Below are 26,912 nucleotides of genomic sequence, written 5' to 3'. Positions count from 1 at the left end.
TCGCACCATCCAATGCTTTTTAGGTGACAGTGGGCTCCGTGGAAGAAGATTCAGACGGACTCTACTTTTAAAAAAAAAATCCAAAGTGTAATTTTCAAAAATGCATATTGTTACAGTGCTTGTGGGAGAACGTGCCTTGGACAGATGAGTCAAAACTAGAGCTGCAGCTAGAGCCATGTTCATCTTGGCTTCTCTGCTGCACCTAGGCACACCATGGTTTATTAGCATGAGCCCTTCATCTATTGTTCTCAGCTGCAATACAATACAGAGAGAACAATACATCAGGGGATTAAATCATTACAGCAGGGGAATAAATCCGACTGCCCTTGCTCAGTTAATCCTATTAAAGGCCAAGATAAAGATGGCTCCATCTGTATTTAGCTAGTCCCATCAGCTCTATGTTTACAGATGAAAAACAAAGGGGGTCATTCAGATCTGATCGCTGCTGTGTGTTTTCGCACAGCGAGCAATCAGTTACTAAATGTGCATGCGTATGCACTGCAATACGCATGTGCACTGGGCATCGCTGGTCAGTGGCGGGATGGTGTGAAAAATCAGTTCGCACGGGCATTCGCAAGGTGATTGACAGGAGTAAGCCGTTTGTGGGTGGTAACTGACCATTTACTAGGAGTGTTCAGAAAAATGCAGGCGTGCCCAAGCGTTTTCAGGGAGTGTGTCTGACGTCAGCTCCGGCCCCAATCAGACTGGTGTGATCGCACTGTAGGAGTAAGTCCAGGGCTGTGCAGAGACTACACACAGTGAATTTTAGCAGCTCGGAGTACACAGAGGATCGCACACTTGCATGGCGAAAATACACTCCCCCTGTAGGCGGCGACTATCTGCATGCAGGACAGCAAAAATCGCAGCGCAGCAATCAGGTCTGAATGACCCCCATAAGCTGTAAAAAAAAGAACACCATACCTACAGTACTGTAAAACATGTAGGAGACTTCTTTTGGGGCTGCTTTGGTGCGTCTGGCACGAGGTGCCTTGAATCTGTGCTGGGCACAATGACATATCAAGACTATCGAGGCATTTCAGAGTTAAACATAATGCACAGTGTCAGAAAGCTGTCTCAGCAGGATAATGACCCAAAACACACCAGTAAAAGCACCCAAGAATGGGTAAGAACAGAACATTGGACAGCATCATGACACAGCCCCTACCTCAGGCAGCCCACAGTAAAAAAAACAATCAAAACAATCCTGCAGGCTGGGAATGGAATCCTTCATGGTGGAGTTCTTGTACAACTAACCTTTTACCTCTTTATTTTCCAGATTGCTCCTTTTAGACAGAATACTTTGTAGCTCGACCCATAAGATTAGTTTACTCATCTCCTGAAATACATCTGCTATGCACATTCCACTGCAATGGCTACAAGTTGCTAAACCCCTGAGAACTTCAAAACAAAGAACACAGAGGCAACCGGGAAATAAGGACTGATAAGAAAAGGTGCTCAGACCCTGTGTAACCAACAAGGATATAAGTATCTCAATGTTTAAATGTTTCATCCCATTCCCACCTGGTGGAGATTTAACGGATTTCCTAAATATGCCTCCTGGGCTGAGCAGAGGAATGGCATCTGGCAGAAAGTCTTCATTCCACACTGCAGTGCTTCTTGTGATCGGCAGGTCATTCTCTGACACTCTCTCTGCCATCTCCAGTTTGATAATCTAGAAAGAGGAAACAAAAATAGTCTGATTGTAAAGGGTATTAGCTGCCTAGCAGAGTTAGCAGGAAAATCAAGTCCCATGTATAGGCCAGACAACTGGTCCTTTAACAGCTATTTGTAGGTATGATGTACAGGACATGTTACTGTAAGCTATACAACATGCAGAAATGAGAAAATCGCTACCAGGGGCACCAAGAAAAATATTGGGCCCTAGTTCTTGGGGTGGGGGGTCATGATCATGTCCTGTAGTGAAGATGTGGATCCTATGGTGGTGGCATGCTGCTGGAGGGGGCATGGCCACAACAACATGGGATCACATGCTTTGGTTATGGATTTCTTTTGAAAAATATTCTTAGACTCATGTTTTATTTTGGAATTATGATCCCAAAAATAGAAACTTGAAGAGAACTATCTATGAATGCATACAGTCATGTAATTGGAGAGAACTACAGTATTTAAGAATGCATACAGTCGTGTAATTGGAGAGAACTACAGTATTTAAGAATGCATACAGTCATGTAATATTAAGTTGCTTTTTTGTTCCCACATTGGTATTTATATTAATACCTGGGGTGCCATTGCATTCTCCATTATTTTTTTCTGGAGAGGGTGTGGCCATGCTTCCTGAATTTGGCCACACACCCTTCAGCACCTGTTCCCCACTGATGTCTCAGTGACTCTGTATGGTACATGCATTTACACTAAACAATAGTCTATTTAGAAATAGTCCTCTGTAATTTGGGTGATTTCCTGGCCAAATCCATTTCTCGCATTACACTCTGCTGGTTGATGGATGCAGTCACCCAGTGTAGTATAGTCACATAAGAATCCACATTTCCACGTTGTGCATGTGCACCAAGACTGTGTATGCAAAGATCCATATGGAGATTTTGTGCCATTTTTCACTTACGACTTCTACAACTGGAGAGGCAGAATGTTGGGTGACCCAGCATAGGTAAAGCACAGTAAATGCATGTTCATGTTGTGAGTGAGACTGACATTATACTTATGTACACTTGCCTAGAGGAGGCAGGACCAGATCGCCTATCTGGAACTTATGGAAAATGCCAGAAGGGCAGATGAGCTGGTGGGCCGGTCCTGTCACACAGAGAGCTGGGAAGGCCGCATGCAGCTCAGCCTCCTGCTCTCTGGTCTGGCCGCTCCCTTGCCAGTCCCCATGGAAATGGAGGCATGCCGCGAGTCCATGCCCCCCTGACTCGCGGCAGGCCCCTGTATGCCTTGTCGCGCTCCCCCACCTGTCTCCATGGAAACTGGGGTATACCGCGACTCCATGCCCCACTGACTCACATCACGCACCTACTGGTAGTGTCCACGTGCCCCCTTTCGCGGTGCGCGCCCCTGTCATGTACACGCATGCGTGCACACTCCCGCAATGGCCAATTACGGCCCCCAGTCCATCCCTGGGAGGAGGCCTATCCTTTCTGTGGCTGAAGGACTTGTGTAATAAAACACAATGCTAGTGACGGCAATTGTCAGCAATTGCTAGATGTTTCCGATTGATTGCATCTTGACCCTTCCATCTGATCCATTCAATTCATAAGTGTGGCTGCTATGGTGTCTGAAGTCACAGCCATCTACTGTATTTGCATTACTTGCTGTAATAAAATTTCCATTTGCACAGAGGCAGAATTTCCACTGTTTTCTTAAAAGAGGAGAACAAATGTTTTTAATTTCACTTTTAGTTTTTAATTTGAATTTATGTTTATATTTATTTGTAGTTTATATGTAAAATGCAACTTTCCCATTTATAATTACACTGTCTAAACACTACAACAGATGATGAATACACCTTTAGGCGCTACCACTTTCTCAAAAGTCACGTATTGTTCTTAATAAATAGTCCCAAATTAGATCACTTGTTTCACTGACAATATTCCTCCTTGTGGCTGTTCTTTCCTCTGCAATTTTCTTATGTAGAGATATAGTTCATAAAATGGAAAAAATAACGTATATAGGCCCTCATTCCGAGTTGATCGGTCGCAAGGCGAATTTAGCAGAGTTACACACGCTAAGCCGCCGCCTACTGGGAGTGAATCTTAGCTTCTTAAAATTGCGACCGATGTATTCGCAATATTGCGATTACTAACTACTTAGCAGTTTCAGAGTAGCTTCAGACTTACTCTGCCTGTGCGATCAGTTCAGTGCTTGTCGTTCCTGTTTGACGTCACAAACACACCCAGCGTTCGCCCAGGCACTCCCACCGTTTCTCCGGCCACTCCTGCGTTTTTTCCGGAAACGGTAGCATTTTCAGCCACACGCCCCTGAAACGCCGTGTTTCCGCCCAGTAACACCCATTTCCTGTCAATCACATTACGATCGCCGGAGCGATGAAAAAGCCGTGAGTAAAATTACTTTCTACATAGCAAAGTTACTTGGCGCAGTCGCAGTGCGAACATTGCGCATGCGTACTAAGCGGATTTTCATTGCGATGCGATGAAAAATACCGAGCGAACAACTCGGAATGAGGGCCATAGTGTAGTAGTTTTAAGTGAATTTATTCAGTAATAAAAGTGCATAAAAATATATTGTTATCCAATTAAAAGTGACAGCTTCATTCTCTAATAAAATTGGAACCGTACCGTGTCAAGCTCCCAGCATGGAGCAATGAAGAAAGTAAAATCGGAAGGTTCCGGAATTCCTCCCTCCTCCCTTCACGCAATCTGCTGACCACTGGACCTGGCAAGGTTCCCCTCTTGTTCTAAGTACAGGTAAAGGATCACTGGGTGCCGTCAACGCGTTTCGAGTTCTTATCAACTCTTCCTCAGGGCAGAATGATCCTTACCTGTGTACATCCTCCTTTATACTAGAATATGACCCGGAAGTGTATCCTTAATTTTCTATTCAACCATAACTGTTTTTTAAAAAATCAGGATAAAAACAATTATATAAACAATTATATAAATACAGATCAATAATCCATGAATTATATCACATAAAAATCATTTTTATACAAATATCATAAGTGCTTCCTGGAGGTCAGAGTGCCATTAATCATAAGGTAACCTCTAATCATAAAGTAAAATCACATCCATGTCATATACTCTATTACTTTGGTTCATATCCTTTAAGGCGCATTCTATACAATATAAAAACATCTAAAATAGCTGAAATAGCTGTATATCGGAACGCCATGCGTTCCACGATCGTTTCAACCGGAAGTTCTATGCATTCCACCGGTCTTTCCGGTGACGCACTTCCGTTTCTCTGGTGAGCGGTGCTATGCGTTCCACGGCGGCTCCGTCGGAGAACGCATGCGTTCCAAGGTTAAAAAGCACTTCCTGACAGGTGATAGATTCATTTCTCAAAGAAAGATACGTGTTCCTTATAAGGCAGTGCAAACATGGAAATATAGATGATCCTTACAGAGGCAGTGCATACATAAAGATATAGATGTTCCTTATAGAGGCAGTGCAGACATGGAGATATAGACATGGAAATATAGACATAAAGAAACTGTTTACGTAATAAAAACATATTAACAAAAAAACATATTTCTATGTAAGACCCAGATTTGTTATAAAATATCTGTGTGTATAACCTGTATTTTATTAATGAGGGGTATATATATATTTTTTTTTTATAGGAACCATTTTATTTCAAATTCTTTGTTGAGTCCTTCTGGGGCAATGGTTTTTAAATTGAAAATCCATTTCATTTCAGCCTTCGCTAATAGACCCTCTGAGTCCCTATCCTTCCAGTTGATTTTTACATGTTGGATTCTTATAAACTGTTTAATAGCATTAGCCTTACAATGATGCTTTAATTTGAAGTGATTAGACAAATTGTGTGTTTCTAACCCCTTCGTGATGTTCCTCACATGTTCTCCCATGCGTGTTTTTAATGCTCTAGATGTACGTCCTATATAAAATAGCCCACATTCACACTCAATGAGGTAAATGACATTGTTGGTGTGACACGTTATAAAGTTCTTAATTTTATATTCTTTATTGTTTATTTTAAAATTTGATATCTTTGATTTATTGGCTTTCACCGTCTTGCACATTGTGCAACTTCCACATCGATAAAAGCCTTCTGATCTTATTGGGTTATTTTGATGAGTAGGTAGTGAGCTTTTTACTAGACTGGTTTTTAGGTTATGTGATCTCCTGTAAATGAATTTAGGGACATCCGGGATTATGTCCTTTAGTACTGGGTCCTTTTTGAGGACACACCAGTGAGTTTTAATGATTGACTCAATTCTTTTATGATCTGCTCCAAAGGTAGTGATGAAGGCGACATTGAAATTGTCTTCCTTTTTGGATAATCTTCTGTTTTTATGTAGTAGATCTCTTCTGTTCATCTTTGCTACTTCTTCATGTGCCTTCTTCAATTCTTGTTCTGTATACCCTTGTGAACGAAAATTGTTTAGCATTGCTTCACTTTGTCTCTTACATTCTACCGGATCATTACAATTCCTTTTTATTCGTATCAGTTGACTTTTTGGGATTCCCTTAGTCCAATTTGGATGGTGTTGACTTCGATTGCTGATATATTGTTGAGAATCTGTCGGTTTGATGTATCCTTTGGTGTAAAGATTATTCTCTAATTTATAGACAGATCTAAAAAATGGACTTTTTCTAGACTCTTGTCAAACGTCAATTTAATACCAGCATCGGTCATATTTAGTTCATTGCAGAAAGATATTAATTCTTCCTCAGAACCCTCCCATAGGAATATGATGTCATCAATGAATCTTTGCCAGAGGACCAAGTTCGACGCCTCAGCCACACTCCCCCACACATGGGTGTTTTCCCAATGTGCCATGAAGAGATTAGCGTAGCTGGGCGCGAACTTGGTCCCCATGGCAGTGCCCACCAACTGGAGATAATTGTTTTTCAAAATGAATGCAATTCCTTCTATAATGAATTCTCTCATATTAATCGGTATATTGGATTGATTCAGAAACCATTTGATGGCCTCTATGCCTCTCTCGTGATCTATCGCAGTATAGAGTGATGTCACATCTGCGGTTGTTAGGATCGTGGAGTCGCTAACTATGATGTTTTCTAATTTATTGATAATGTCCACTGTATCCTTAATATACGATTTATTACTGATCACTAGGGGTTGTAGAAAACAATCTATCATTTCAGATAGATTGCTGGTGAGGCTTCCAACCCCGGCTATGATGGGTCTACCCGGGGGAGCTGATGGGTCTTTGTGCACTTTCGGTAGAATGTATATACTAGGGGTCTTTGGCTGTTCGATTAAGAGAAAATCAAACTCCTGTTTGGTGATTGCTCCTTTATCCAGATGTTTGGTTAATAATTTTTGAAATTCTGTTTTAATCCGGTTGGTGGGGTCGGTTTTCAATTTTTTGTATGTTATTCCATCTTCTAATTGTCGTTGAATCTCCTTTGTGTAATATTCTTTGCTCATCACAACTACCCCTCCCCCCTTATCACAGGGTTTAATGACTATATCTTCATTTCTGGATAAACTTTTCAATGCCTGTTTTTCCTTTCTTGTCAGATTACTCTTTGTTTGTTTTATTTTCAAGTTTTTAAAGTCTTCCTCCACTAATTTATTGAAAACACTGATGTAATTACCCTTCATATGTGCCGGATAAAATTATGATTTTTTCCTGAAAGTTTTTTTGGTGTTATCCTCTTCGTTTCCTGACGTAAGTTCTTGTACTCCCAATTGATCTTCCTTCATCTTAAAGAATTTTTTTAAGGTGATCTTTCTTATAAATTTTTCAGTGTCAACAAACAAAGTGAATGGATCAGTATTAGAAGTGGGTGCGTATTTTAATCCTTTTTCTAATACTTTTTGTTCTGAAATCGTGAGTGCTTTATTGGCAATGTTAAAGATTTTGCATTTTTTGGGGGAAATATATCCAACATGTTTGTTTTTTTTGGTCAACTTGGATTTTTTTATCTGTTTTTTCCCCCCCCTGGTGCCCCTATATTTCCGATTTATTGATGTGTGTGCATCTTCTACCATCTTCTCATGAATGGTTTTCGTCCTCTCTCCAAAAAAAATTCCTGATTATGATGGTTATTTTCTCTAAATGGGATATATCTTCGTGATATCCAGTCTTCTTGTGGGATGAAGTTCTTCTGTCTATAAGATCTATAATCATTCCTTCTATGTTGATAGTTCCTTCCAAATTCTCTTTGTCTGTCATATCTTCTAGGGGGAATCCAATCTCTGTTCTTTTCTTGATCATTATTCCTATAAGATTGATGTTGGTCGTATCTTTCTCTTTCTCCTTGTGTATGATCCTTCCTATGTCTAGTGATAGGGGAATAGATGGTCCTTTTTTTCATAGGGATCATCTCTTCTCTCCTATCCTGATAATAGGTTTTGGATGGATATCTTTTAGATTTTATCGTAATATCTCGTGGGGAGTTATTGTTTTCACTTTCTGTGCTATCCCCTATGTCTGATGAAAAACTTCTCCTCGTTTCTTGTTTTCTGGTTTCCTTAGTCTTCTTCTGTTGATAATATTCATGGTCCCTCTGTAGTTTTTTTTGTTTTTTGCTAATTAGATCTTTCGTGTTCCTTTTTATTTTCAATTCAATTTCCTTCTCCGCTATTACAAATTCTGATAATTCCTGAAATGGTTTTACCAGGATTTGTAAATTCTTAATCCTTTCATTTATTTCCTTCAATTTTTCCTTTCGTTCTTTCAAAATTAGATGGATAAGTGAGAATGAGCAGTTGTTAATAATAGCTTCCCACTCCTTCTGAAAATAATCACTTCCATCATTGAAGGACGGTATTTTTGAAATTCTTAAACCTTTTGGTATTATTTGGTCTGAGAGGTATTTTTCTAGTGTGGCTACCTCCCACCACAATTTGTTTTCTTTAAGTAACAGGGTGCTGAGTTTATCCATAGCTGTATCTAAGTTTTCATCTAAGATCTCAACTTGATCGGTTGAGTTTTGTGTATAAAAAGCATCTTTAAATGTTTTTTCTCTATTTTCAAGATGTGAAAACATATTGTTAGCAGCTTATTTCTGTTACCAAATGGGATAAAGTTACAAGGAATGTGTGAGCGGAACAGAAAATAGCGCTTAGTGGAGACAAAGCAGCCCAAGATATATTCTGGTGACTCCCAATCACCAGAAAAGATAATACACAACAACAGATGATGAATACACCTTTAGGCGCTACCACTTTCTCAAAAGTCACGTATTGTTCCTAATAGTCCCAAATTAGATTGCATGGGAGAACATGTGAGGAACATCACGAAGGGGTTAGAAACACACAATTTGTCTAATCACTTCAAATTAAAGCATCATTGTAAGGCTAATGCTATTAAACAGTTTATAGGAATCCAACATGTAAAAATCAACTTGAAGGATAGGGACTCAGAGGGTCTATTAGCGAAGGCTGAAATTAAATGGATTTTCAATTTAAAAACCATTGCCCCAGAAGGACTCAACAAAGAATTTGAAATAAAATGGTTCCTATAAAAAAAAAAATATATACCCCTCGTTAATAAAATACAGGTTATACACACAGATATTTTATAACAAATCTGGGTCTTACATAGAAATATGTTTTTTGGTTAATATGTTTTTATTATGTAAACAGTTTCTTTATGTCTATATTTCCATGTCTATATCTCCATGTCTGCACTGCCTCTATAAGGAACATCTATATCTTTATGTATGCACTGCCTCTGTAAGGATCATCTATATTTCCATGTTTGCACTGCCTTATAAGGAACACGTATCTTTCTTTGAGAAATGAATCTATCACCTGTCAGGAAGTGCTTTTTAACCTTGGAACGCATGCGTTCTCCGACGGAGCCGCCGTGGAACGCATAGCGCCGCTCACCAGAGAAACGGAAGTGCGTCACCGGAAAGACCGGTGGAACGCATAGAACTTCCGGTTGAAACGATCGTGGAACGCATGGCGTTCCGATATACAGCTATTTCAGCTATTTTAGATGTTTTTATATTGTATAGAATGCGCCTTAAAGGATATGAACCAAAGTAATAGAGTATATGACATGGATGTGATTTTACTTTATGATTAGAGGTTACCTTATGATTAATGGCACTCTGACCTCCAGGAAGCACTTATGATATTTGTATAAAAATGATTTTTATGTGATATAATTCATGGATTATTGATCTGTATTTATATAATTGTTTATATAATTGTTTTTATCCTGATTTTTAAAAAAACAGTAGTGGTTGAATAGAAAATTAAGGATACACTTCTGGGTCATATTCTAGTATAAAGGAGGATGTACACAGGTAAGGATCATTCTGCCCTGAGGAAGAGTTGATAAGAACTCGAAACGCGTTGGCGGCACCCAGTGATCCTTTACCTGTACTTAGAACAAGAGGGGAACCTTGCCAGGTCCAGTGGTCAGCAGATTGTGTGAAGGGAGGAGGGAGGAATTCCGGAACCTTCCGATTTTACTTTCTTCATTGCTCCATGCTGGGAGCTTGACACGGTACGGTTCCAATTTTATTAGAGAATGAAGCTGTCACTTTTAATTGGATAACAATATATTTTTATGCACTTTTATTACTGAATAAATTCACTTAAAACTACTACACTATATACGTTATTTTTTCCATTTTATGAACTATATCTCTACATAAGAAAATTGAAGAGGAAAGAACAGCCACAAGGAGGAATATTGTCAGTGAAACAAGTGATCTAATTTGGGACTATTTATTAAGAACAATACATGACTTTTGAGAAAGTGGTAGCGCCTAAAGGTGTATTCATCATCTGTTGTTGTGTATTATCTTTTCCGGTGATTGGGAGTCACCAGAATATATCTTGGGCTGCTTTGTCTCCACTAAGCGCTATTTTCTGTTCCGCTCACACATTCCTTGAAACTTTATCCCATTTGGTAACAGAAATAAGCTGCTAACAATATGTTTTCACATCTTGAAAGTAGAGAAAAAACATTTAAAGATGCTTTTTATACACAAAACTCAACCGATCAAGTTGAGATCTTAGATGAAAACTTAGATACAGCTATGGATAAACTCAGCACCCTGTTACTTAAAGAAAACAAATTGTGGTGGGAGGTAGCCACACTAGAAAAATACCTCTCAGACCAAATAATACCAAAAGGTTTAAGAATTTCAAAAATACCGTCCTTCAATGATGGAAGTGATTATTTTCAGAAGGAGTGGGAAGCTATTATAATATTAACAACTGCTCGTTCTCACTTATCCATCTAATTTTGAAAGAACGAAAGGAAAAATTGAAGGAAATAAATGAAAGGATTAAGAATTTACAAATCCTGGTAAAACCATTTCAGGAATTATAAGAATTTGTAATAGCGGAGAAGGAAATTGAATTGAAAATAAAAAGGAACACGAAAGATCTAATTAGCAAAAAACAAAAAAAACTACAGAGGGACCATGAATATTATCAACAGAAGAAGACTAAGGAAACCAGAAAACAAGAAACGAGGAGAAGTTTTTCATCAGACATAGGGGATAGCACAGAAAGTGAAAACAATAACTCCCCACGAGATATTACGATAAAATCTAAAAGATATCCATCCAAAACCTATTATCAGGATAGGAGAGAAGAGATGATCCCTATGAAAAAAAGGACCATCTATTCCCCTATCACTAGACATAGGAAGGATCATACACAAGGAGAAAGAGAAAGATACGACCAACATCAATCTTATAGGAATAATGATCAAGAAAAGAACAGAGATTGGATTCCCCCTAGAAGATATGACAGACAAAGAGAATTTGGAAGGAACTATCAACACAGAAGGAATGATTATAGATCTTATAGACAGGAGAACTTCATCCCACAAGAAGACTGGATATCACGAAGATATATCCCATTTAGAGAAAATAACCATCATAATCAGGAATTTTTTTTGGAGAGAGGACGAAAACCATTCATGAGAAGATGGTAGAAGATGCACACACATCAATAAATCGGAAATATAGGGGCACCAGGGGGGGGGAAACAGATAAAAAAATCCAAGTTGACCAAAAAAAACAAACATGTTGGATATATTTCCCCAAAAAAATGCAAAATCTTTAACATTGCCAATAAAGCACTCACGATTTCAGAACAAAAAGTATTAGAAAAAGGATTAAAATATGCACCCACTTCTAATACTGATCCATTCACTTTGTTTGTTGACACTGAAAAATTTATAAGACAGATCACCTTAAAAAAATTCTTTAAGATGAAGGAAGATCAATTGGGAGTACAAGAACTTACGTCAGGAAACGAAGAGGATAACACCAAAAAAACTTTCAGGAAAAAATCATAATTTTATCCGGCACATATGAAGGGTAATTACATCAGTGTTTTCAATAAATTAGTGGAGGAAGACTTTAAAAACTTGAAAATAAAACAAACAAAGAGTAATCTGACAAGAAAGGAAAAACATGCATTGAAAAGTTTATCCTGAAATGAAGATATAGTCATTAAACCCTGTGATAAGGGGGGAGGGGTAGTTGTGATGAGCAAAGAATATTACACAAAGGAGATTCAACGACAATTAGAAGATGGAATAACATACAAAAAATTGAAAACCGACCCCACCAACCGGATTAAAACAGAATTTCAAAAATTATTAACCAAACATCTGGATAAAGGAGCAATCACCAAACAGGAGTCTGATTTTCTCTTAATCGAACATCCAAAGACCCCTAGTATATACATTCTACCGAAGGTGCACAAAGACCCATCAGCTCCCCCGGGTAGACCCATCATAGCCGGGGTTGGAAGCCTCACCAGCAATCTATCTGAAATGATAGATTGTTTTCTACAACCCCTAGTGATCAGTAATAAATCGTATATTAAGGATACAGTGGACATTATCAATAAATTAGAAAACATCATAGTTAGCGACTCCACGATCCTAACAACCGCAGATGTGACATCACTCTATACTGCGATAGATCACGAGAGAGGCATAGAGGCCATCAAATGGTTTCTGAATCAATCCAATATACCGATTAATATGAGAGAATTAATTATAGAAGGAATTGCATTCATTTTGAAAAACAATTATCTCCAGTTGGTGGGCACTGCCATGGGGACCAAGTTTGCGCCCAGCTACGCTAATCTCTTCATGGCACATTGGGAAAACTCCCATGTGTGGGGGAGTGTGGCTGAGGCGTCGAACTTGGTCCTCTGGCAAAGATTCATTGATGACATCATATTCCTATGGGAGGGTTCTGAGGAAGAATTAATATCTTTCTGCAATGAACTAAATATGACCGATGCTGGTATTAAATTGACGTTTGACAAGAGTCTAGAAAAAGTCCATTTTTTAGATCTGTCTATAAATTAGAGAATAATCTTTACACCAAAGGATACATCAAACCGACAGATTCTCAACAATATATCAGCAAACGAAGTCAACACCATCCAAATTGGACTAAGGGAATCCCAAAAAGTCAACTGATACGAATAAAAAGGAATTGTAATGATCCGGTAGAATGTAAGAGACAAAGTGAAGCAATGCTAAACAATTTTCGTTCACAAGGGTATACAGAACAAGAATTGAAGAAGGCACATGAAGAAGTAGCAAAGATGAACAGAAGAGATCTACTACATAAAAACAGAAGATTATCCAAAAAGGAAGACAATTTCAATGTCGCCTTCATCACTACCTTTGGAGCAGATCATAAAAGAATTGAGTCAATCATTAAAACTCACTGGTGTGTCCTCAAAAAGGACCTAGTACTAAAGGACATAATCCCGGATGTCCCTAAATTCATTTACAGGAGATCACATAACCTAAAAACCAGTCTAGTAAAAAGCTCACTACCTACTCATCAAAATAACCCAATAAGATCAGAAGGCTTTTATCGATGTGGAAGTTGCACAATGTGCAAGACGGTGAAAGCCAATAAATCAAAGATATCAAATTTTAAAATAAACAATAAAGAATATAAAATTAAGAACTTTATAACGTGTCACACCAACAATGTCATTTACCTCATTGAGTGTGAATGTGGGCTATTTTATATAGGACGTACATCTAGAGCATTAAAAACACGCATGGGAGAAGATGTGAGGAACATCACGAAGGGGTTAGAAACACACAATTTGTCTAATCACTTCAAATTAAAGCATCATTGTAAGGCTAATGCTATTAAACAGTTTATAGGAATCCAACATGTAAAAATCAACTGGAAGGATAGGGACTCAGAGGGTCTATTAGCGAAGGCTGAAATGAAATGGATTTTCAATTTAAAAACCATTGCCCCAGAAGGACTCAACAAAGAATTTGAAATAAAATGGTTCCTATATAAAAATAATTAAAAAAAATATACCCCTCAATAATAAAATACAGGTTATACACACAGATATTTTATAACAAATCTGGGTCTTACATAGAAATATGTTTTTTGGTTAATATGTTTTTATTACGTAAACAGTTTCTTTATGTCTATATTTCCATGTCTATATCTCCATGTCTGCACTGCCTCTATAAGGAACATCTATATCTTTATGTATGCACTGCCTCTGTAAGGATCATCTATATTTCCATGTTTGCACTGCCTTATAAGGAACACGTATCTTTCTTTGAGAAATGAATCTATCACCTGTCAGGAAGTGCTTTTTAACCTTCGAACGCATGCGTTCTCCGACGGAGCCGCCGTGGAACGCATAGCGCCGCTCACCAGAGAAACGGAGTGCGTCACCGGAAAGACCGGTGGAACGCATAGAACTTCCGGTTGAAACGATCGTGGAACGCATGGCGTTCCGATATACAGCTATTTCAGCTATTTTAGATGTTTTTATATTGTATAGAACGCGCCTTAAAGGATATGAACCAAAGTAATAGAGTATATGTTATGCACACCAGTGCCTGCAGGAAAGTACTGGTGTCAGGACTGTTATGCACTCCAGTGCCTGCAGGAATGTACTGGTGTTTGAACTGTTATGCAAAGCAAATGGACTTACAGACAGACTGGGGAATATGACATAACGTACACAGAAGGTGATAGGTTAACAAAATACACACAAAGTGAACAGAGAAGCCCAGAGGCTAAGGAACTGGGTATCTCCCTTGTATTAGAACTGCTCAGATGGGAAAAGCAAGATGTTGTGTTTTAATACGTAGAGAACCCGAAATGCTGTTGCTAAGGGCAACAGCAAAACCCTAAAGGGTTACCAACGGGTGTGGCAGTAAACTCCTTGGTCAGAGATGGAATGATAGACACAAGGAGAGTCTCCACAATCCTAATTCTCACTTGCAGTGCACAGGTTCAGCTTACTGCCACTAAACTGACCCCTGACACCTAGCACAGTGAGACAGGATTAGACAGGCAAGTCTTAGAATACAGCCGCAAACTTGCTAAGTTCACAGAGTAGTAACAGAACCCCAGCAAGCTAAACGACTGACTCCAGTCTTACTGCTAGGTCTGGATTGGCAGAGTGTAATACCAAATCCCCAGGCCTATTTGCAGTAAGCAACAAACAAATACAAAGCTACACAGTACTGGCTAACTTTCAGAAACTGACTAACCAACAAAGATTCAGCAGCATCTGCTTACCCTGAGAAGAGGCCTTATAAAGCAGGTGCTGTCCACGCCCCACTCAGACCTCACAGACTGTGAGCACAAAAACCAGCACCGGATCCCCTGCCATGCACAGAGCCTATAACCACTGCACAGCAAAAGACCCGAACCGGAGTATCAGCTGCGCTCAGGTCACTCTGCTAGCACTTGTCTCCCGGTTGCCATGACGACGTGGCAGCACAGGGCAGGAGACCCTAACAGTATATGACATGGATGTGATTTTACTTTATGATTAGAGGTTACCTTATGATTAATGGCACTCTGACCTCCAGGAAGCACTTATGATATTTGTATAAAAATGATTTTTATGTGATATAATTCATGGATTATTGATCTGTATTTATATAATTGTTTATATAATTGTTTTTATCCTGATTTTTAAAAAAACAGTTATGGTTGAATAGAAAATTAAGGATACACTTCTGGGTCATATTCTAGTATAAAGGAGGATGTACACAGGTAAGGATCATTCTGCCCTGAGGAAGAGTTGATAAGAACTCGAAACGCGTTGGCGGCACCCAGTGATCCTTTACCTGTACTTAGAACAAGAGGGGGACCTTGCCAGGTCCAGTGGTCAGCAGATTGCGTGAAGGGAGGAGGGAGGAATTCCGGAACCTTCCGATTTTACTTTCTTCATTGCTCCATGCTGGGAGCTTGACACGGTACGGTTCCAATTTTATTAGAGAATGAAGCTGTCACTTTTAATTGGATAACAATATATTTTTATGCACTTTTATTACTGAATAAATTCACTTAAAACTACTACACTATATACGTTATTTTTTCCATTTTATGAACTATATCTCTACATAAGAAAATTGAAGAGGAAAGAACAGCCACAAGGAGGAATATTGTCAGTGAAACAAGTGATCTAATTTGGGACTATTTATTAAGAACAATACGTGACTTTTGAGAAAGTGGTAGCGCCTAAAGGTGTATTCATCATCTGTTGTTGTGTATTATCTTTTCCGGTGATTGGGAGTCACCAGAATATATCTTGGGCTGCTTTGTCTCCACTAAGCGCTATTTTCTGTTCCGCTCACACATTCACTGTCTAAACACTATTCTCTCTTGTGCAGATGACACGTCAGTACATTATTATATTGTGTGAAAATAAGGTAATGCTATTTTTGGATGGTCTTCTGTATGCCGACTGACGGGATCCCGGCGCACAGTATACCGGCGCCGGGATCCCGACAGCCGGCATACCGACACTTATTCTCCCTCGTGGGGGTCCATGACCCTCCTGGAGGGAGAATAAAATAGTGTGGCGCGCGTAGCGTGGCGAGCGCAGCGAGCCCGCAAGGGGCTCATTTGCACTTGCCACATTGTTGGTAAGCTGGCGGTCGGGCTCCCGGCGCCGGTATGCTGGTCGCCGGGAGCCCGACCGCCGGCATATCGTAGTGAACCCGCTATTTTTACTACTAACACTTTCGATTCACATCTCTACGCTATCACTATACTTCCTCAATACTATTGTGGTGCCTAATTATATACACTGCTGATGTAAACCTATAACATATGCTAGTGTCATACAGCAGGACACTAGATACATCTAAACCTACATATGGGTAGAAAAGCCCTTTCCATGTCAGCTTATGTTTAGGGCGCAAATGGTACCCAGCTCTACGTGAAACCAAACATTTGTGACTTTGTTATTGTCTTTGTATAATCTTCTCCTATCTTTTCATCCTTATCATCAGAAATATCAATAATTAGCATGATTTAAGCACAATTGTTTCAAGTCACATGACATCATTATAATATACAGTACTAGATATTTTTTCCTCTCTCACTCACCTCCTCTCTCTCTTTCATCAATGCTCCCCTCACTCTTACTCATCCTTCCCTCTTAAGGTGCGTACACACTGGCTGATATATAAGCTGTTCTATTGAACAGACGATGTATGTTGCGGGTCCGTTGTCCAGTGTGTACCAACGATATAGGAAAATTGTATAACTAGTATATAAATTAAGGCGCTCCAATGAGTGTTTCAACCTAGCAGCTTTGTAACAGGAGATAAGTCAATCTCCCAAAACAAGTGGTATAAAGAGAGAAAGGATACCGTGCTAAATGATATACAGTAGTTACAATAAAAATATACTGTATTAAAACATTTTTTTTTATTGTAACTACAGTATATAGCATCATTTAGCACTGTATCCTTTCTCTATGTACCAACGATATGTCTGTGAACGCCTTAGCTCACAGACATATCGCGTCGGCCCTGCAGCACATACGATGACCAATATATCTACAGATATATTGGTGCATCGTACTGTCTGTATGGGCGGTTAGCCGACCGCCTGTACACTTCCTGCAGCAGCCGGCGGTGATTGGCAGCTCGATTGGGTGGGCGCATGTAAATGCCTTCCCAGTTTGTGACGTCAATCACGGCGGATCATGCAGTGTGTATGCACAATACACTGCCCAATCTGCCTATATCCCGCATTACTCTCTTAACTGTGAGGGTGCAGGATGTAGGGGGAGCAGGTGCGCCACAACGTTATTTGGTTGGGGGGGCATGAAAAAAAAACCTTTGGTGCTCTCCTAACCTGGTAATGCATCTCCTGGTAATGCATCAGTGTGAAGAGCCGGCCAGGACACAAGACATGGGGCAGAACGAAACGGCGGCAGACTTTCCAAAGTGGGACTGGAGTCTCAGCGGTGATCCACCGATAAGCGCTCCACCTCCCCAGCGCCTGCGCCTCTGTCAAGTTTGGGGAGGGACATGCTGCCTCCTTGTTCCCCCCCATTACGACGCCCCTGAAGGGGAGGTATTGGTACCGGCTATCTCCTGACCGTCGGTCACATAACTACATCCCAAATTTATTATATAGCCTATCCTAAGTTTTACTTTTTTTCTTTTTATCTTTACTATTTTAGTTTTTGGGAGACATACTCGCCTATTCTCCTCTAAAACGTGTCTCTTCTTTCTGTTCTTTCTGAGTGTCTCTTCTTTCTGTTATGGCCTGTTCATCCCTGTTTGCCTTTTTTACTTTCTTCTGTATTGTTATACATTTTTGGTTGTGGATAATTTTATGATGTTGTTATTGGTTGATTTTCAGGAGTCTATACTTTCATGATGAGGTTGTATGTGATGAGTATAAGAAAAAACAGAAGTGTTTGGATACTGCAGATGTGTCTTATGATGGAACTCTCTGAAGGTAACATTGCTGACACGGGTGGTCTTCGGGTTTCCGGCTGCCGGCCTCCCGGCGACCACCATACCGGCGCCAGAATCCCGAATGCTGGCATACCGACATCTTTTCTCCCTCTTGGGGGTCCATGACCCCCTGGAGGGAGAATAGATAGCGTGGCGCACGTAGCACGCCACTGCGCCTGCAGCGCGCCACCGCGCCCGCAGCGTGGTGAGAGCAGCATTCCCGCAAGGGGCTCATTTCTGCTCGCCCAGCTGTCGGTATGCCGGCGGTCGGGATTACGGCGCCGGTATGCTGGTCGCCGGGACCCCGACCGCCGGCAAACCATACTACACCCACTGACACTGGTGGGAGCAGTCAGAGGTCATACCAACTGTCATTATATGCCAATGCCAATTAGGAAAATAATATTAAAATGTGGTCATAATCAATCCTAAGAAATTAATTTGCTTTAGATAACATGATTTGCAGCAAATCACTGTCTGAGAATGGATCCAAAAACTTATCTATATCACATGGCTTTGTTCATTCTGAAATGACTAGTGTTACAAATGAGTAGTCAACATTTGTTTATTAGAAAGGTCACAGATTCTAAAAGTTTGAAGTTTGCTTGATTAGATAAGATGATTTTGGAGTCACTCCAAGTTCAGCGAGTTGTCCTTATATAAAACAGCATAATACATCTAACAATTCTTTGCAAACTATGTTTTAGAGGTCATCTGTATAAATTTGTAACCACTGGAACTAGCCACATGAAATGTGTCAACAATATAAAGTATTGCATATATATCTCCCTAGGAAATCAATATAACATTATCCAAATCATACCATGTTGACTTAAATCAATTCCATATCTGTGCTATGCCGCAGAGTTAAATATATACACTGCTCAAAAAAATAAAGGGAACACTAAAATAACAGATCCTAGATCTGAATGAATGAAATATTCTTATTAAATACTTTGTTCTTTACATAGTTGAATATGCTGACAACAAAATTACACACAAATTATCAATGGAAATCAAATTTATTAACCCATGGAGGTCTGGATTTGGAGTCACCCTCAAAATTAAAGTGGAAAAACACACTACAGGCTGATCCAACTTTGATGTAATGTCCTTAAAACAAGTCAAAATGAGGCTCAGTAGTGTGTGTGGCCTCCACGTGCCTGTATGACCTCCCTACAACGCCTGGGCATGCTCCTGATGAGGTGGCGGATGGTCTCCTGAGGGATCTCCTCCCAGACCTGGACTAAAGCATCCGCCAACTCCTGGACAGTCTGTGGTGCAACGTGGCGTTGGTGGATGGAGCGAGACATGATGTCCCAGATGTGCTCAATTGGATTCAGGTCTGGGGAACGGGCGGGCCAGTCCATAGCATCAATGCCTTTGTCTTGCAGGAACTGCTGACACACTCCAGCCACATGAGGTCTAGCATTGTCTTGCATTAGGAGGAACCCAGGGCCCACCGCACCAGCATATGGTCTCACAAGGGGTCTGAGGATCTCATCTCGGTACCTAATGGCAGTCAGGCTACCTCTGACGAGCACATGGAGGCAGGGCCGTTTCTAGCCAATTTGGCTCCCAGTGCGAGATTTAAAAATGCGCCCCCCCCATTCACATAAGAAAAAATGCACCCCCCCCCCATAGATATAAAGAGGAAAAGTATGCGCTCGCCGAAGGCGCGCGCGCTCCCGACAAGGAGGCGTGACCTCGTTAAAATGGGTGTGGCTTTGTTAATATGGGTGTGGCCTCATCTGATCTCATCATCACGGTCACCACACGATTAAAAAAAAAAGTCCTCATTTTACACATTACAGCAGGCACGCGACCCCATTTTACACATTACGGCAGGCAAGTGTCCCCATTTTACACATTACGGCAGGCAAGTGTCCCCATTTTACACATTACGGCAGGCAAGTGTCCCCATTTTACACATTCCGGCAGACAGGTGTCCCCATTTTACACATTCCGGCAGACAAGTGTCCCCATTTTACACATTCCGGCAGGCAAGAGTCCCCATTTTACACATTCCGGCAGACAGGTGTCCCCATTTTACACATTCCGGCAGACAAGTGTCCCCATTTTACACATTCCGGCAGACAAGTGTCCCCATTTTACACATTCCGGCAGACAAGTGTCCCCATTTTACACATTCCGGCAGACAAGTGTCCCCATTTTACACATTCTGGCAGACAGGTGTCCCCATTTTACACAGTACGGCAGGTGGTGGTGGGGGGGAGGGAGAGAGAGAGAGGGAGAGGGGCTGACTTACATTTGAAGCGGTTCTTCCCGCTCTTCAGCCGCCTCTCCCTCGTCTGCGCAGCGCTGGCCGTCTTGGCTCCCCCTTCTCCCTCCTCCCGAGTGCCCAGCTCGGGGGGCGGGCTTTCGCAGAATGACGCAATTGCGACGTGACATCATGACGCAAACGCGTCATTCCGCGAAATCCCGCCCCCCGAGCTGCGCACTCGGGAGAGGAGAGGGGAGGGGGGGTTGAAACTGCTCAGGAAGTGCCGCGGCGGGCGCCCCGTGCGGTTGCACGGTCGCCCGCCGCAAGAAACGGCACTGCATGGAGGGCTGTGTGGCCCCCCAAAGAAATGCCACCCCACACCATTACTGACCCACTGCCAAACCGGTCATGCTGGAGGATGTTGCAGGCAGAAGAACGTTCTCCTTGGCGTCTCCAGACTCTGTCACATGTGCTCAGTGAGAACCTGCTTTCATCTGTGAAGAGCGCAGGGCGCCAGTTGCGAATTTGCCAATCTTGATGTAATCTGGCAAATGCCAAACGTCCTGCACGGTCAGGGCCGGTGCAAGGGTGTTCGGCGCCTCCCTGCAAACTATAAATTTGCGCCCTCCCATACTTAATAAAGGGACAGTGCGCACCAAAGTCGCACGCCGCAAGAAGCGGGTGGGGTGTGGCCACGCAATAGTACCAATTCAAATTACTCTAGAAAGTAGCACAATCTTGTTCACATTACACCGCACATTGGGGGTCATTCCGACCCGTTCGCACACAGCGGTTCTTTGCTGCGGTGCGAGCGGGTCGGAACTGCGCTTGCGCGCCAGACGCATTGTGCATGCCATCACCGGTAAGCGACGCCGCCAGCGAGAAATGTGATCGCATTGGCGATCGCAAGAAGACGGACAGGCAAGAGGTGATCCGTGGCAGTTACTCACCGTTTTGCAGGCGTGGTGGGTCCAACGCATGGAGGGCGGATGTCTGACGTCACAGCCGGGAACATCATTGCTGGATCCGTCGCACTGGTGAGTAGCTGCAGGGCTGGTCTTGTTTTGCTTTAAACTTTTTTAGCATAGCAGGGTTGCACAAGCGATCGCAGCCCTGCTATGCTAAAATACACTCCCCCACAGATATGAGATAGATAGATAGATAGATAGATAGATAGATAGATAGATAATAGGCAGACACATAGATAGATAATAGACAGACACATAGATAGATGATAGATAGATAGATAGATAGATAGATAGACAGACAGACAATCACACATAAAAAGAAAAAATATAGGGGTGTGGCTTCATGGGGAAGGGGTGTGGCCACAAAATAATACCAATTCATATTACGGTAGTCTCCATTATTCAAATTACGCCACACAGTAGCGCTCACTACACCTGGTAGAGCCCCTTTTACACATTACAGCAGCCAGTCCCCCTTTTTACACATTACGGCAGACAGCGTCCCCCTTTCTACATATTACGGCAGACAGCGTCCCCTTTTTACACATTAGGTAGACCGCGTCCCCTTTTTACACATTACGGCAGACAACGTCCCCTTTTTACACATTACGGCAGACAGTGTCCCCTTTTTACACATTACAGCAGACAGCGTCCCCTTTTTACACATTACGGCAGTCAGTGTCCCCTTTTTATCATATTACGGCAGACAGTCCCCCTTTTTACACATTACGGCAGACCGCATCCCCTTTTTACACATTAGGTAGACCGCGGCCCCTTTTTACACATTACAGCAGACAGCGTCCCCTTTTTACACATTACAGCAGAAAGCGTCCCCTTTTTTAAACATTACGGCAGACAGCGTCCCCCTTTTTACACATTGCGGCAGACAGCGTCCCCCTTTTTACACATTACGGCAGACAGCGTCCCCTTTTTACACATTAGGTAGACCGCGTCCCCTTTTTACACATTACGGCAGTCAGTGTCCCCTTTTTACACATTACGGCAGACAGCGTCCCCTTTTTACACATTACGGCAGACAGCGTCCCCTTTTTACACATTACGGCAGACAGCGCCCCCCTTTTAAACATTAGATAGATAGATAATACACAGACACATAGATAGATAGATAGATAGATAGATAGACAGACAGACAATCACACATAAAAAGAAAACTCACTTTAGTTCCTGTGTACTGGTCCCGGGCAGTCACTCTTTTGTTCCTGAGTCCTGACAGGTGATGAGATGGCTCCGTCCATAGGGATGGGGGCATCTAGTGGCTCCTGGTGGTACTGCAGTCAGCAGTGACTGCAGCTCTCTGCTCCCGAACCCGTCCTTTGCTGGTCCCGCCCACACACCTCCCCTTACAAGCGTCACAGCGCTGACACATGACGGGAGGAGGTGACATCAGCGGCGGGGCTGGAGTAGGGGGACAGAAGATCCGCGATCCAGGCTGCCGGCTGCCACTGCTTGTACAGTGATAGGCGCAGCGGCAGCCGGCAACAACAGCGCACAGTGAAGGGATGCAGAGCAGTGAAGGTGCCTCTCCTGCCTGGCGCCTACCTGCACTGCATCCCTTCGCTGTGCGGGTTCCGCCGGCTCTGTGCACGGTGTTGGGCTGTAAGCACAACCCCCACCTGTGGACGTCGGGCCCTCATACCACCCTCATGGAGTCTGTTTCTGATCGTTTGAGTAGACACATGCACATTTGTGGCTTGCTGGAGGTCATTTTGCAGGGCTCTGGCAGTGCTCCTCCTGTTCCTCCTTGCACAAAGGCGGAGGTAGCGGTCCTGCTGCTGGGTTGTTGCCCTCCTATGGCCTCCTCCACGTTTCCTGATGTACTGGCCTGTCTCCTGGTAGCGCCTCCATGCTCTGGACACTACGCTGACAGACACAGCAAACCTTCTTGCCACAGTTCGCATTGATGTGCCATCATGGATGAGCTGCACTACCTGAGCCACTTGTGTGGGTTGTAGACTCCGTCTCATGCTACCACTAGAGTGAAAGCACCGCCAGCTTCCAAAAGTAACCAAAACATCAGCCAGAAAGCATAGGAGCTGAGAAGTGGTCTGTGGTCACCACCTGCAGAACAACTCCTTTATTGGGGTGTCTTGCTAATTGCCTATAATTCCCACCTGTTGTCTATTCCATTTGCACAACAGCATGTGAAATTGATTGTCAATCAGTGTTGCTTCCTAAGTGGACAGTTTGATTTCACAGAAGTGTGATTGACTTGGAGTTACATTGTGTTGTTTAAGTCTTCCCTTTATTTTTTTGAGTAGTGTATTTTGCATGGTTGTAAAACAGAATAGCATACCAGTATCTTTTGACATGAAGCCACAGAATAGGAAATGTTCAAGTAATAATAATAATAATAATAATTTTATTTCTATAGCTCTGTTTCTCTAACAGGTCTCAAGGCAAAAAAGCAAAAGGTTTAAGTTAAGTAATGAAGTAATCATTGAAATAGTACGTTTTTTGGATCTATTTACAACTGAAAGTTGACCAAACCTTCTAGCCTTTTCCTAGACATTGGATTCAATTAACAGTACTGTATGTAAGTAAAGTTTTTCTGTTTCTGTGTTTTATATTTGTTTTATTTTAAATAAACTGTTTTACATTTATACAGGTTGAGTATCCCATATCCAAAATGCTTGGGACCAGAAGTATTTTGGATATCGGATTTTTACGTATTTTGCAATAATTACATACCATAATGAGATATCATGGCAATGGGACCTAAGTCTAAGCACAGAATACATTTATGTTTCATATACGCCTTATACACACAGCCTGAAAGTCAGTAAATACAATAATTTTATTAACTTTGTGTATTAAACAGAGTTTGTGTACAATGCGCCATCAGAAAACAAAGGTTTCACTGTCTCAGTCCTACTCAAAAAATTACGTATTTCAGAATATTCCGTATTTCGGAATATTTGGATATGGGATACTCAACCTATATTTCTGCATGTCAGTTTCTTATCGCCTTATTCCATAAGCATTATGACGTTTGCCATATTAAATAACATTTAATAATGTTCTGTCTTTGTGCTTTCACTTGTTAAATATACTTGGTTTATTATTCTGCGTTAATACAAGTAATTGACTGTTTATTTAAGGTTGTAATTATATTTTGTGATAATTTGGAGAGTAACTGAAGACATCCTAAGAGTATCTGCTCCTGAACTAAAAATGAATGGCAATAAAATATTGATTTTAATAGTGAGCATGATGTATCAATTTGGGTGATTTATTCATTTTTAACAACCCATGTTTTTATTAACCCTTTTATACACAAGTCAAGCATAAGTCCATGGTGGTGACATAATGCTCAAACAATAATAATATTCAGGTTGACGTCCATTGAATCAGCCCTGAAATCTCCTGGTTTGTATAACACAACAGACATATGTACAACCTTGCTCATAGTGCCAGATCATGACAAACCATACAAATAAATGGAGTATCAAATAAAAAATAATGATTGCAATAAAAACATAGGAACTGATGGAGAGAGAGGGCCATCTTAACAAATAGGGCCCCATGATTCTAGGGGCCTTTGAGCAGGGGCAGGGACTTGGCCAGAGGGCATCTGCCTCCTGGGCTTGTGCCTCTAGAGCTTCTGCTCTGATTGGGTGAATTACACCCAATCAGAGCAGCCAGGCAGCATTCTCTACCTCCTCCAAGGCTGCAGCAAGACACTGAATGGCTGTATGCTTGCTAATTGGTGGAAGGATCGAGCATCACCATTCATACTCAGTGATGTTTAGTGAATGATGTAAAGGAATGTATAATGACTCTCAAAGTCAGACAAAATGGATAAAACATTTTTTTCTGGAGTCTCCATATTTTGATTGACAAAGGGTCAAAATTGCTAAATTATATGTGGATTAGGATGTTTTTCCACATACTGTACCTAACACATAAAAACGGAGCATCAGGAGTGGCATCATAGAGCAATATTTCAAAACTATATTTCAGAATATATTAGGCCTAGAGAAGAAAAATGTTCATGGGTTTATAGCTATGTGGTGGTATCAAGTGTAGAAAGTTTCATGAAAATCTGAGTTGGTGGGTGTCGTAATGAAATTGTTCTGGGTGATTTGGAATGGAGGGTGGAATTCAATTGTTTGAAAAGTCGGTTGGTTGTCTGTTTTTTCCTGTCTATAAGATAGGAAAAAACAGACACCCAACTGACGTTTCAAACAATTGAATACCCCCCGGAATGATCCCGTGTAGAGATGATGCAGGACCTCAGGAGTGGTAACAAAGGGTGGGTAGGGGCCCCAGTACATTGATTTGCCCAGGACCTTCAATGCTGCTCAGATGGCCATGCTTAGATAAATACCAGTCAGTGCATGGGTCATATTAGAGAAGGAAGCGCGGTAAACCTTGCGTCCCCAGCTGTCAGGTGGCCTGGCGGTGTGGTGGTTTGGGGGCTGTAGATAAACAAGTGCTCACAGTCCCTCTTATTTGTGAAAATGCTTTGTTAGATGTGAGACTCTTGTATGCTGGGTTAATTTGGAAAATAGATTTAGCCAAAAAGATCTTCTGCTATCTGACTCCTGGACAACTATTGCTCAATGTGTGTAAGGCCTTTACTAAACCGTAATCATTGATTTAGCTGCTGCTTTAACCTTTCCCATGCCCTCTAACATTATGGCACATTAATATTTACTACCATTACAGCTATACACCATTAAACTGATGATCTACCCCATACAGTTATGTTTCTAAGTTCAGTAGTAACTGTCTGTAGAAAACATACATTGAGAGTGAGGAAGATGATACAAAAGAATCTTATCTGCAAACAGCACTTGTACAAGATCAAAGCAGCACGCATATTGTGAGTTATTTGCACAAAATGACATCATACAGTACCCACATGCTGGAAGAAAGAGAAAATCCCTGGGAGAATTGGAACCTCTTGGAAGACTTTGATCTTTTGGAGCTTTTGACATATACTCACTAACTGATCTAGCAATTCCTGATTAATGCTTGCTCTAATTTCACTGTTCTTATACTGGTTATCCCATCCGAGGTATATGTACCTGACATATAGGAGAAAAGAAACTTTACTGATTCATTGCTGGGCTCTGGAGCCACATACAGAGCATGGGTAATGAGAACGTGTGAGTCTGGAAGATTATATGAGAATGAGAAGTTGATAGTCCCATTCTCACGGATAGAGGGGTAAGAAGCAAGTTGGTGGTCTGTTTACTATGCATACAGCAGCAATATCTAATGTTCAGTTGCAACTTACCATGCTGCCTTGTACTACTATGTCGTACTACTGCAGTTTACCAGTGTCCTCAGCGAAGGTTTCCTCCTGACTCCCAGCAGAGTTAAGAGTTAAAGTGAT

General features: G+C 41.5%; 1 protein-coding gene across 1 annotated transcript in view; it reads right to left on the bottom strand.

Moving 5' to 3' along the window:
* The window catches only part of COL26A1 (collagen type XXVI alpha 1 chain), a 783,134-nt gene that overhangs the window by 31,198 nt on the left and 725,024 nt on the right, over positions 1-26,912 (bottom strand). The window contains exon 5 of the mRNA XM_063956052.1: positions 1,522-1,672. Within this exon, the coding sequence (XP_063812122.1) occupies positions 1,522-1,672 (151 nt within the window). The remainder of the gene's footprint in view (positions 1-1,521; positions 1,673-26,912) is intronic.

Source organism: Pseudophryne corroboree, chromosome 2, assembly GCF_028390025.1.
Source record: "Pseudophryne corroboree isolate aPseCor3 chromosome 2, aPseCor3.hap2, whole genome shotgun sequence".
Lineage (NCBI taxonomy): Eukaryota > Metazoa > Chordata > Amphibia > Anura > Myobatrachidae > Pseudophryne > Pseudophryne corroboree.
The sequence above is the reverse complement of the archived record's forward strand: the minus strand, read 5'-3'. Positions and strand labels throughout refer to the sequence as shown.